General features: G+C 43.1%; 2 protein-coding genes across 6 annotated transcripts in view; one reads left to right on the top strand and one right to left on the bottom strand.

Annotated features, from left to right (window-relative positions):
- Window positions 1-3,039, top strand: part of phyhiplb (phytanoyl-CoA 2-hydroxylase interacting protein-like b) — a 56,502-nt gene extending 53,463 nt beyond the window's left edge. Inside the window, exon 5 of the mRNA XM_041209051.1 lies at window positions 1,820-3,039. Within this exon, the coding sequence (XP_041064985.1) occupies window positions 1,820-2,354 (535 nt within the window). The 3' untranslated portion in view covers window positions 2,355-3,039. The remainder of the gene's footprint in view (window positions 1-1,819) is intronic.
- A 2,705-nt stretch (window positions 3,040-5,744) lies between these two features.
- Window positions 5,745-13,255, bottom strand: part of fam13c (family with sequence similarity 13 member C) — a 148,694-nt gene continuing 141,183 nt past the window's right edge. For all 5 annotated transcript variants that reach the window (XM_041209020.1, XM_041209023.1, XM_041209024.1 and 2 more), the window contains one exon: window positions 5,745-6,678. In XM_041209020.1, coding sequence (XP_041064954.1) covers window positions 6,546-6,678 — 133 coding nt within the window. In that variant the 3' untranslated portion in view covers window positions 5,745-6,545. The remainder of the gene's footprint in view (window positions 6,679-13,255) is intronic.

Genomic DNA, 13,255 nt, shown 5'->3' with positions numbered 1-13,255 from the left:
GTTATCAATGGTATGTGGGAATGTGGAGTTGAGATTACAGTCAGATCAGCCATGATCTTATTGAGTGGCGGAGTGGACTCGGTGGTCATGTGGCCTACTCCTGCTCCTAATTAGTATGTTACCACCTCAACAAATATCAATGAGCAGCTCAGTTTTAAATGAGTATGCGGTACTTTTCTGGTAAAATAGAAAAACGTAATAATCCATGAGAGAACATCAATAAAATTTTAGAATTCAAATTTTTAAACCAACATTAATTGCAGCTAATTCTTCTGCAACAAGGACTCTGTCTTCAGGGCATTAGAAGCTGTGCAGAGGTAACCAGAAGAATATCAGCAAAGTACATTATGTAATCAAGGAATTAAGGAATATATATTATTAAATAAATCTTAAATGCGACTTCTTTCAAAATTTCTCAGTTGCTGAAAGCATTATAATCCAGATTCCTTAGGGAGCACTCCAAATTAATTTATGTGTTCACATACAATATGACTCCATGCAGTCTTAACATAGCTAGTTTGATATTGAATTGATTCAAATGATAGTATGATTTTGAACAGCAATTTTGTTATTTCATAATTTTCCTGATTGTATTCCACACAATTGGGGCAGTTGGTTGAAAGCCAACAGCATTTCCCTGGGCTGACACCCAAATTCTGACCCACAATAAAGTTTCCAGCACCTTTTGCACTAAACGCTGGGAGGAGCACTCCTGTTGCTTCTAGCCCCATATCAAAATAATTTTAAAAAAATTACTTCTTTGGTCCATTGAAGACCATGGTATAGGTTTCATGTAGATCAGATAATGCTCACACTTGGCTCCTGCTTGGCTGAATTTCTTGAAACTTACACTCAAAGGGCATTTCATCTGTTTTAAGTGGGCACAATGGACACTGGGGAAGTTGCTTCACCAACATGACATCACTTGGACTCAGCTCAGGTGTAGAATGTTGTTCACCAAATGGACACAGACTAATTCCACCCTCACAACCAGCCAGCACTGTGTTCAGCTTTGGTCCCTGTGCTCAGTGAAGGAATTGGGGCTGTTAATTATGAGGGGACCTTCTGCAGGTTATTTAGCTTGGAGAAATGCACCCTTAGATGGGATACGATTAAGTTTTAACAATGATGAACCAACTGGAAACAGTTTAGGCAGGTAGTGTATTGGAAATGAATCAGAGAAAAGTATTTTTTCCTATGGTGTAATAGTCTTCAGTTTAAGAACCTTACTTATTTGTTCTTCCACTCGATTGACTGCTCCGCTCTGTGCTGTTCCCATTCTATGCTCTTGCTGCAGCTATGAGCTCTGAAAAATGGTACCCCCCACCCTTCCCCTGCCAAGCCTCAGTCTCCTGCCTCCTAGCCCACTTCTCATCCTCATCGCTCCCAGTACCCCCATCTTTCTGCCCCTGGTTTCAGAGCCCTGTGCTGATATGCTCAGGTGTCTCTACCCACCCAACTAAGTAAGGCATGCAGTGTTATATGGAAGAAGTTTATTGCCATTCAGAAATTTAGATACACCTCTCACTGAAATTCCAGTATGCATTGTTAAATTCCTAGAGTTAAATAATTGCTGCCTGCTCATTTCTTGGTCCAAGGTTTCTCTCTGTTAGCTTCCAGAAAGTACTCTATAAACTGAGTCAATCAAATTGATTAAGAATTCTGACAGTAGTCAGGTGCAGATTCAGCAGTTCGGAGAAGTCCAAGGCTGGCTTGTAATTGGGTCACCGGCTTCATAATAATTGGGGTGAGCTGCTAACACTGTGCCTCCAGCAGCAGTTCACCTGTATTACTGACAAATGAAAATTACTGTTTTCAGGGAACATCAGGGGCAAATGATGCAAACTTCCATTAAAGATAACAGTGGCAGTCATGGTTCTCCCATCAGTGGGAAACTGCAAGGCATCTTCTTTAGCTGCAACACTGAATTCAATACTGGAAAACCGCCGCATGATTCACCTTACGGGAGGCACCGCTATCAGATTCCTGCCAGCAACCTCTTCAACCAGAACACTAACCTCTATTTTGGTGATTTTTATTGTATGTATACAGCGTACCACTACATAATTCTTGTTATTGCACCTATGGGATCAGAGGGAGATGAATTCTGCAAGCAGCGACTTCCTCAGCTAAATATTGCAGACAACAAATTCCTGACGTGCACTGAGGAGGATGATAGGCTTGTTTATCATCATGCCCAGGATGCTATTTTAGAAATTATCTACACTGACCCAGTGGATCTCTCTCTTGGTAGCGTGGCTGAGATCAGTGGCCATCAGCTAATGAGTTTATCCACAGCAAATGCAAAAAAAGATCCTAGCTGCAAGACTTGTAACATTAGTGCTGGACGTTAACTGAACAACCTACAATTTTCACATTATTGACATTAATATAGTTTTCATTTTGTGTTATTTCAGTTCTTTCCTCTTGAAAGCACGCATATATGCAGCTTTTCACCAAAAGCTTATCTGCTGGTTGATTAATTTACTGAAACATCCGTTTTACAGAATATGTAAATGTCTGTTCTTTTTGTAAGATACTTCATAAAGTTGCTGCAAAGTTCCTGCTTTAAGAGAAAATACAATTGATATTAATGTGCTCTTGCAAAGCAAAACAATTAGCTTATTTTGTAGTGTTCTAAAACAAATATTTAACCTGAATGAATAACTATCGATTGGAATAAGCATGAAGGTTACAGTGGCAGCATGACTTTATCTTGCAAAATGGAAATACAGTACTTCCGACATGTTCATTGTGTTCACATTACTTGTAATAACTAGTTAATAAGAAACATTTTAAACTGCTGTATTTGAAGAAAATAAATGTAATACAATAGAAAAATATTTGTATTTGTACTGTTCAAAAAGATTTACAGTTCAGTGGATGATCAACTACAGAGCATTTTGTAGTAATTTGACAGTGTTATGAAACCATATTACTCCTAAAAAAATTAAATGGCTGTAACATGCATACATTACTATCCTATTTATTACATTCCAACACTTCATTAAGTTAATTAGAATTTTTCTTACAAAGCTACACTGCTTCCTACTGCTTCCTACAAAGAAATACAAAGTGCCAGCATTATCTGGGTTAACCAAACAGTAGCTTATAATTTAGCAGTTGTTTTTCCCCATGCATAGTCAGTTTGGAACAATGAAGTGTTTTGAATGGTCCACAACAAGGAAAACTCAAATTACAACTAAGAAATTGTAAATTAACAGTATATTTTAAACATTGCTTCCAAATTTAATTTTTGAATTTTGTAGAATATGAAATGGGGATTTTATAGGATGGCACAAATTAAGAATGTGAGTTAAATTCTCTCACTACCAATAACGATTTTGAACAAATGCTTCCAGTCTAGGATAAAGCTACTGCTTTGTGCTGCTTCAGTTGAGTGTAGATAATAGCATGTCTGAACCAAGCAAAGAAATTCAGTGTTCAATTCCATTTATATGGAAGTTCAGGTTTAGCTACAAATATTTTTGGCAAAAGTTACATGTATACGTTCATTAGCATTGCAAAATAAGTAAACTCAAAATGAGTGCAGTTCAAATAAACATTAAAAAAAAACACAAAAAGCCTTGACCAGACAGTGGCAACTTAAAGTTCTACAGGATTGGCAGCACCAAAGGCTAGACACTTTTAAAAATGGCTGGCTTCAAGTCATTGAGGGATAAGCTTAAGGAAATTGATTGAAAGAGTGGTAAGTTGTATTCTACCTCACATAGGGATGAATTAAACACCATTCAAAAGTATCTGGGTAAATCCATAAACAATCCAAGGTGAAGAAAATATAAAACTTGTAAATAACATGGTAAGGTCCGGGGATGCAATGGAAGCTTCTGAAACACATTGGGCCATAATTTGCTGTGGAAATGAATCTAATGGCAGTTAGACTTACCCTTGCACCTGCTTTAAGTTTTTACATTGCAAGTTGCTGAAAATGTAAGCTGATAACATCGCAGTGAGGGAAATTGGTCATCTAGGACCTCAGTGAACAGGGCAAGCAACCATGTATTTCAGTGCCAGTGGGGTTGACTAGCTGTAATTAACATCATTAAAACTGTACTTAGACTGAAATGGACAAGACTTAACCTCTGCCAAGTTTAGTTAATATCTACTACAATCTTACAAGTTTAACCATGCATTTACTCCTCACCTGCAGTTGCTACACACTTTGTGCATAAATAACAGCAAGCGATATTAGCTCAAAAGCAAATTATAGCTCAGCAGTACTATCACAGTAAGAAGGGAATTAGAGAAGAAGAACATGAAAATGATACTAGTGGACCTGAAACAGGTTGAAAATAATTCATGCACTCTTATGACTATTCAGTAATCAGAAATGAAATAGGCTGAATGTGATCAAATGGATGAAGGTCTGAGAAATACATGGGTTCAAAATAAAAGGGATGAAACCTGAAAGATACTGATAGACATCCTGTGAACACTGGGGAGATCTTGCTACAGTGAAAGCAAATTATTCCAATACAATAGACTTGACAAACAACCATAAACCCAAATCGTTTTACATCCCTGGAAATAAGCAGCAGTTCAGAACGGCTCCTTCCAACAAAAGATCATTGACCTGAAACATTAGCTGTTTCTCTCTCCGCAGGTGCTGTCTGACCTGTTGAATATTGCCAGCATTTTCCATTTTTATTTCAGATTTCCAGCATTAACAGTATTTCACTTCTGGTTTTTACATCCCGTACCAAATAAAATAATGGAATTTATCAAGATAAATTGAAGATTACCTGTACAATATTAACCTACTTAGTTTGAGGAAATGACATACCAAGCAGACTGCAAAAAGCCTTACTGCATTGAGCTAATCAAAAAAGCTGACAGAATTCTACATGGAAGACTGCTCCTTAAATTTAAAGTGACTTAAACTTAGTGATCAAAATTCAAAATAAAACCTGACAATGGATAAGATAAGCAGCTGGTACTTGTTTGGGGAGTGACTGGAGAGTGGGCAAGTGGAGTATTCAAAGGATTGGTACTGTGAATAAATGGCATTGCAAACTACTGTTTCTAATTTTATATTAAACTGGGGAGACAGTGGCATAATGGTAATGTCATTAGACTAGTGATTCAGATGCCCAAGTTAATGCTCTGGGCAAATGGGTTCAAATGCCATCATGGCAGCTGGTGGAATTTAAGTTGTTAATAAAAACTGGAATAAAAATATAGTTTCAGTGATGATGACTGTGAAACTATCATCAATTGTTATAAAAGCCCATCTGGTTCATTAACTTCTTTTAGTGAAGGAAATCTGCCATCCTTACCTAGTCTCGCCTACATGCACCTCCAGACCCACAGCAATGTGGTTGACTCTTAACTGTCCTCTAAAATGGTCAAGCAAACCACTCAGTTCAAGGGCAATTAGGGATGGGCAACAAATGCTGGCTTTGCCAGGAATGCCCACATTAAAAAAAAATTAATGACTTGAATATATAAGTGCAAAATGGTCAAATTCATTGATAATACCAAATGAGTAAGGAGTAGGCGAAGATCAATTAAAAAATAGACTGTGATAAAAGGAACTTTGGGTTCTTTTTGGATCATGAACTCAGATGGCTCAAATGGCTTCTTTCATTTACCTTGTGACATAACAGCTTTTCAATAAACAATGGATTGTTGAAAGGATGAATTAAATTAGTTTAAGTAAGTCAAACCTTAATGACACATAGACCTTTAAAATGCTGCAGGAACATTACGCATGCAAAAATATGCCTATTTCAGAATGATACACTTTATGAATGTCCTAAATTACAAAACATTACAAACATTTTTCAGCAAATAATTACCAAAAATATAAATGACATTTCTAGTGGACAATATAAAGGGATGTCAATCCCTTGAATCTGAAATAGTTAAAGAGCTGCAACTTGACCCTGTTTCAAATGGCCACAAAGATTGGGATTGGAGTCCAAACAATTATAAATTCACTTTGAATTTCCTTTTTAATCCCTTCAATGATCAAACAAGAAATGGCAATCTTTGTATTTAAACTGTAATTGACTACTCAATGTGATAAAAACTGAAGAAACCATCAAAACACACGAGCAAAAAAAGGCAGGCTGTTTTTTTTGGTTGTACATGACACTTTTTTTCAGTTCACAATGACATAAATAAAGTGCTATGGTGTCTCACATGGACACCATCAAATAAACGTCTCCCTCCTAAACACGTGCCTTGCCGAGAAATAATTCAACTATTCTGAGTTCATCATTGTCCAGAATAGGGTCTATTTCATAAAATTGTCAAAGCTACCTACTCAAAAATATCATCAGTGCATCTTGTAACGTTTGTTGTCATTAGTGACAGTGACTCTGATTAGTTGCTCGGCAACCCTAGTGTTCATTTTTGCAGTCACAGTTGGAATTTGCAGACTTCGGTGAATAATAAAGTGCAGCCAAGTGTTTCTATGGCACAAATGCGAGGATGAAGTATCCAGAGCTTTAGAAAGGGTTGAATAATTTCATCTGGTTCAATTAAGGGCAGGAAAATTGTCTTCTGTGTGAGGTTTGTCTTTAAGAACTCAAGACTGCTTTTGAACCATCGCGCTTAGTTATGAGTACCTCCAACAAACGAAGTTTGGCTTTTATATGTTTGTACTCGCTATATTCTTCAGCCATTGGTATGCGATCTTCTTTCAGTACATTCCTGCAAGAATATTCTCTGTGATTATCATTTCTAGGGAATACACATAAAATAATAAATAATAATAAAATAAACGGGTTAATTAAAACTGCATGCCACAGAGTGTGAGGCTATTTGCCTGCAATTACATTCCTCCAAAATGAGCTTCCGGTCTCAGCTCTACTGGTAATACAGTAAAGAAAGTTAAGAGCAGGTGCATCTCCACAGGGAGGTAAGAGGAATTGATCCTTTTGGCTTGAATTCCAGGGCAACAGGAAGAAACAAATACAAAATAGAAAAAAATATTGTTACTTCTCATTGTCCTATGGAGAACCTTACTCATCTAGCCATTGAAAAGGAGCAGACTGTTTGAAATACTGAGCAAGCTGTGCCATTTTGTTAGCTCTAGCTTTTGGATCTGGTTTCTTACCCTTCCTCGCTACCCCTCAATACATTTATTTACAAATTTTTGCGCCTCTTTTGAATCTCTCTGTTTGATTTAAAATTACCTTGAGCAGATCTTTCCACCTTCTCATAACCTTTTGCCTAAAGAATTTTTCTGAGATTTGCTTTCAACTTGATTTCTAAAATTATACCCATTTGTTCCATATTCATCTTGAGCAAAGAGTTGTTCCCTATCTAGGCTGACATTTCATTTACTTTAATCACCTCATGGCTAAATCCCTTCATCTCGGAGTATTATTCCAGTGAATCGCCTCTAGATTATTCTCCGAAGCCAATACATCCTTCATTAAATGGGTTCTCAAAATTGAACACAACGGACCAAAACTGATCTACTGGCACAATTAAGGTTTTTGTGTCACATTTGTGGGGCCAGAATAGCACGTGGAGCATGGACTAACTGGCCTGCATTGTCCAGATAATCTGAAGCAGCTATCACCAGTCAACAATGTAACCTAGCCTGGCTGTGCACAGTAATACTATATGGGGAAGCATGTAAAGTGGTCAGCAGGTACAAATTAAAGGGATGTACACTGTAAAGGGTGAGAGTAGAAACTTAACATTAAACTCCTGGAATGGTTGGGGGGGGGGGGGGTGTGTGTGTGTGCTTGCGTGAGCCCGCCTGTGCTGAGTGATGCTGTGTGGGAAACTGTGTGTGTGTGTGTGTGTGTGTGTGTTCGTGTTCTGAGCGGTGCTGCATGTGTGTGTGTATGTATGTTCTTGTGTGTGTATGTTATGAGCGGTGCAGTCTGTGTGTGTGCGTGCTGAGCAGTAGTGTGTGTGCGCTGAGCGGTGCTGCGTCTGTGTGTTTATGTGTGTGTGTGTTGTTTGTTTTTATGTATGTGTGTGTGTGCACGTGCTGAGCGTTGCTCTGTTGTGTGTGTGTGTGCGCTGAGTGGTGGTGGGGTGTGTGTGTGTGTTTGTGCTGAGTGATGCTTTGTATGTTTGTGTTTGTTTGCGTTTGTGTGTGCACGCTGGGCTGAGTGATGCTATGTGTTAGTCTGTGCATTTCTGCTGAGCGATGGTGTGTGTGTGTGCTAAGCGGTTGTGTGTGGGTGTGTTCTGAGTGGTGCAATGTGCATGTGCTGAGAGGTGCTACGTGTGTATGTATGTTCTGAGCACTGGCGTGTGTGTGTTTGTGTTTGTGCGCTGACTGGTGGGGGACATGTGTGTGCCTGTGCTGAGCGATGCTTTGTATATATATGTGTGTGTGTGTGTGCGCATGTGCACGTGCGTGCATGTGTCTTTGTGTGTGTGTGTGTGTGTGTGTGTGTATGTGTTCTGAGTGGTGGTGTGTGCGTGCACCTGCGTGCGCTTGTGCTGTGGTGTGTGTGTGTATTCATGTACTGAGTGGTGCAGTGTGTTAGTATGTGCTGAGCAGTGCAATGTGTGTGTGCATGTGTTGAATGGTGCTATGTGTGTATGCATGTGTGGAATGGTGCTGTGTATGTGCGTGTGTCTGTGTGTGCTGAGTGGTGCAACGTACGTGCGCTGAGCATGCTGCGTGTGTGTGTGCTGAGCGGTTATGTATGTGTGTGTGTGCTGAGCAGTGCTGTATGTGTCTGTGTGTATGTGTGTTTGTGCATATGCTGAGTGGTGCGGTGAGTTTGTGCCCATGTATGCGTGTGCACATGTATGTGTGATGAGTGGTGTAGTGTTAGTACATGTGCTGTGTGGTGCAGTTTGTGTGTGTGTGCACTTGTGCGCATGTGCTGAGTGGTGCTGTGTGTATGTGTGTGTGTGTCTGTGTATGCTAAGCAGTGCTATGCGCATGTGTGTATGTGTGTGCGTGTGGCTAAGCGGCACAGAGTGTGTGTGTGTGTGTTTGTATATATGTGTTTTTAGTGGTGGTGTGTGTGTGCATCTGTGTGCGCTTGTGCAGATTGGTGTCGTGTGTGTGCGTGTGCTGAGTGGTGCAATGTGTGCGTGTGTGCACTTGTGTGCATGTACTGAATAGTGCCACGTGTGTGCGTGTGTGTGTGTGCATGTGCTGAATGGTACAGTGTGTACGTGTTTATGTGTTCTGAGTGGTGGTGTGTGTGCATCTGTATGCGCTTGTGCGGATTGGTGTCATGTGTGTGTGCGTGTGCTGAATGGTGCACTATGTGTGTGTGTGTGCATATGTGTGTTTGTGCATATGCTGAGTGGTGGAGTGTGTGTGTGCATGTGTGTGTGTGCTGAGTGGTGCAGTTTGTGTGTGTGTGTGTGTGTGTGTGTGTGTGTGCTGAGCGGTGCTGCGTGTGTGTGTCTGTATGTGTGTGTGCTGAGCAGTGCAATGTGTGTGTGTGCACGTGTGCTGATAGGTGCTGTGTGGGTGCCTGTGCTGAGCGATGCTGTGTGGAAGACTGTGCACCTATGCTGAGCAGTGCTGCCTGTGAGCGTGCGTGTGTGTGCGCTCTGAGTGCTGGTGTGTGTATGCATCTGTGCGTGTTTGTGCTGAGTGGTGCAGTGTGTGTACATGTGCTGAGCAGTGCAATGCGTGTGTGTATGTGCTGAATGGTGGTGTGTGTGTGTATGCACCTGCTGAATGGTGCTGCATATGTGCATGTGTGTGTGCGCGCGCATGTGCTGAGCAGTCCTGCATATGTGTGTGTGTGTTTGTTTGTGCATATGCTGAGTGGTGAGTGTGTGTGTGCCCATATGTGCGTGTGCATGTATGCATGTGCTGTGCAGTGCAGTTTGTGTGCATGTGTGTGTGTGTGTTCTGAGTAGTGCAGCATGTGTGTGTGTGTGTGTGTGCTGAGCGGTGCTGCGCGCACGTGTGTGTGTGTGTGTGTGTGTGTGTGTGTGTGCTGAGCAGTGCAATGTGTGTGTGCATGTGCTGAGTGGTGCTGTGTGTGTGTATGTATGTGTGTGTTCTGATTGGTGGTGTGTGTGTTCATCTGTGTGTGCACTTGTGCTGAGTGGTGTCGTGTGCCTGTTTTGAGCAGTGTGTGTGTGTCTGTTCTGAGCAGTGTGTTTGTGTGTCTGTATGTGCTATGCAGTGCAATGTCTGTGTGTGCATGTGCTGAGTGGTGCTGTGTATGTGTGCGCGCACGTGCGCTGAGTGGTGCAGTGTGCATGTGTGAGCAGTTGTGCACCTGTGTGTGTGCGTGTGCTGAGCAGTGCTGCATGTGAGTGCATGTGTGTATGTGTGTGTTTGTGCATATGCTGAGTGATGCAGTGGGTTTGTGCCCATGTGTGCATGTGCATGTGTATGTGTGATGAGTGCTGTAGTGTTAGTGAATGTGCTTTGTGGCGCAGTTTGCGTGTGTATGTGCAATTGTGTGCATTTGCTGAGTGGTCCTGTGTGTACTAAGCAGTGCTGCGCTCGTGTGTGTGTGTGTGTGTGTGTGCGCGCGCATTTGCTGAGCGGTGCAGTGTATGTATATGTGTTTGTGCATTTGCTGAGTGGTGCTGTGCTGTGCTCGTGTGTGTGTGTGTGTTCTGAGTGGTGGTATGTGTGTGCATCTGTGTGTGCTTGTGCTGAATGGTGCTGCGTCTATGCACGTGCTGAATGGTGTTGAGTATGTGCACGTGTCTGTGTGTGCATGTGCTGAGCAGTGCAGTCTGTGTGTGTGTGTGTGTGTGTGTGTGTGTGTGTGCATGCATGTTCTGAGTGGTGCAGTGTGCATATGTGTGCTGAGGGTTTTGTGTGTGTGTGTGTGTATATGTGTGTGTGCACTGCACAGTGCTGCATATGTGTGTGTGTTTGTACATATGTTGAGTGGTGGAGTGTGTGCGTGTGCCCATATGTGCATGTGCATGTGTGCATGTGCCGAGCGGTGCTGCATGTATGTGTGCGTGTCTGTGTGTGTTAAGCAGTGCTACGTGTATGTTTGTGTGTGTGTCTGCGTGCTGAGCGGTGCTGTTTGTGTGTGCGCACTTGTGCGCATGTGCTGAGTAGTGCTGTGTGTGCTGAGCAGTGCTGCGCTCATGTGTGTGTGCACGTGCTGAGTGGTGCAATATGTGTGTGTGTACGTGTTTGTGCATTTACTGGATAGTGCAGTGCTGCGCTCGTGTGTGCATCTATGCTGAACAGTGCTGCGCGTGTGTGTGTGCGTCTATGCTGAACAGTGCTGCGCGCGTGTGTGTATGTGTGTGTGCGTGCATATGTGTTTGTGTTCTGAGTGGTGGTGTGTGTGTGCATCTGTGTGCGCTTGTGCTGAGTGGTGTGTGTGTGTATGTATGTACTGAGTGGTACAGTGTGTGTGTGTGTGTGTGTGTGTGTGTGTGTGTGTGCTGAGCAGTGCAATTTCTGTGTGCACTTGTGTGCATGTGCTGAATGGTGGTGTGTGTGCGTGTATCTGTGTGTGCGTGTGCTGAGCGGTTGTGTATGTGTGTGTGCATGCATGTATGCTAAGCAGTGCTGTATATGTGTGTGTGTGTGTGTTGCGTGGTGCAGCCTTAGTGTATGTGCTGAGTGGTGCAATGTGTGTGTGTGTCTGTATGTGCTAAGCAGTGCTGTGCATTTGTGTCGGTGTGTGTGCGTGCATGTGCTCAGCATTGCAGTGTCTGTGCACACGTGTGCATGTGTGTCTGCTGAACAGTGCTGCATACATGTGGGTGTGTCCATGTGTGTGTTGATGTGTGTTTGTGCTAATGCTGAGTGTGTGCACGTGTGCTTGCATGTACGTGTGCATGTGTTCTGAGTGGTGGTGTGTGTAGGCATCCGTGTGCGCTTGTGCTGAGTAGTGTCGTGTGTGTGCACTTGTGTGCATGTGCTGAATGGTGCTGTGTGTGTATGCAAGTGCTGATTGGTGCTGTGTGTGTGTGCTGAGCGGCTGTGTATGTGTGTGTGCGCGTGTGCTAAGCAGTGCTGCATGTGTGTGTGCGTTGAGTGGTGCAGTGTTAGTGTATGTGCTGAGTAGTGCAGTTTGTGTGCATGTGTGTGCACTTGTGTGCATGTACTGAGTGGTGCTGTGTATGTGCGTGAGTGTGTGTGCATGTGCTAGGCATGATGTTTGTGTGTGCTGAGCAGTGCTGCATATGTGTGTGTGTGTTGCGTGGTGCAGCGTTAGTGTATGTGCTGAGTGGTGCAATGTGTGTGTGTGTCGGTGTGTGTACGTGCATGTGCTGAGCATTGCAGTGTCTGTGCACACGTGTGCGTGTGTTTCTGCTGAGCGGTGCTGTGTGAATGCCTATGCTGAGCAGTGCTGCGTGTGTGTGTGCATGTACATGTGCACATGTTCGAAGTGGTGCTGTGTGCGTGTGCATGCGCATGTGCTGAGTGGTGCAGTGTACGTGTACTGAGCAGTCATGTGTGTGTGCATGTGCTGAGCAGTGCTGCATACATGTGGGTGTGTCCATGTGTGTGTTGATGTGTGTTTGTGCTAATGCTGAGTGTGTGCACGTGTGCTTGCATGTACGTGTGCATGTGTTCTGAGTGGTGGTGTGTGTGCGCGCTTGTGCTGAGTGGTGTCGTGTGTGTGTATGTGCTGAGCAGTGCAATGTGTGTGTGCACTTGTGTGCATGTGCTGAATGGTGCTGTGTGTGTATGCAAGTGCTGATTGGTGCTGTGTGTGTGTGCTGAGCGGTTGTGTATGTGTGTGTGTGCTGAGCAGTGCTGCATATGTGTGTGTGTGTGTGTGTGTGTGTGTGTGTATAAGTTTGTGCATTTGCCGAGTGCTGGTGTGTGTGCCCATTTGTGCATGTGCATGTGTCTGTGTGCTGAATGGTGCAGTTTGTGTGCGTGTGTGTGTGCACTTGTGTGCATGTACTGAATTGTGCTGTGTGTGTGTGTGCACCTGCTGAGTGGTGCTGTGTATGTGTGTATGTGCGCGTGTGCTGAGCAGTGCAGTGTGTCTGTGTGCGCGCGTGTGCATGTGCTGAGCAGTGCTGCGTGTGAGTGTGTGTGTATATGTGTTTGTGCATATGCTGATTTGTGCAGTGTATTTGTACCCGTGTGTGTGTGTGCGTATGTATATATGATAAGTGGTGTAGTGTTAGTGTATGTGCTGAGTAGGTGTGTGTGTGTGTGTGTGTGTGCACGCACGTGTGTTGGTGTGTGCGCGCTGAGTGGTGCAGTGTGCGTATGCTGAGTGGTTGTATGTGTGTGTGTGTGTATATGTGTGTTCTGAGCTGTGTGTATGTGTGTGTTCTGAGCTGTGTGTGTGTGTGTGTGTGTACGCACTGAGCAGTGCTGAGTGGTGGTGCGTGT

Source organism: Carcharodon carcharias, chromosome 17 (assembly GCF_017639515.1).
Source record: "Carcharodon carcharias isolate sCarCar2 chromosome 17, sCarCar2.pri, whole genome shotgun sequence".
NCBI lineage: Eukaryota > Metazoa > Chordata > Chondrichthyes > Lamniformes > Lamnidae > Carcharodon > Carcharodon carcharias.
This window is presented reverse-complemented; position numbering and strand designations above follow the sequence as displayed.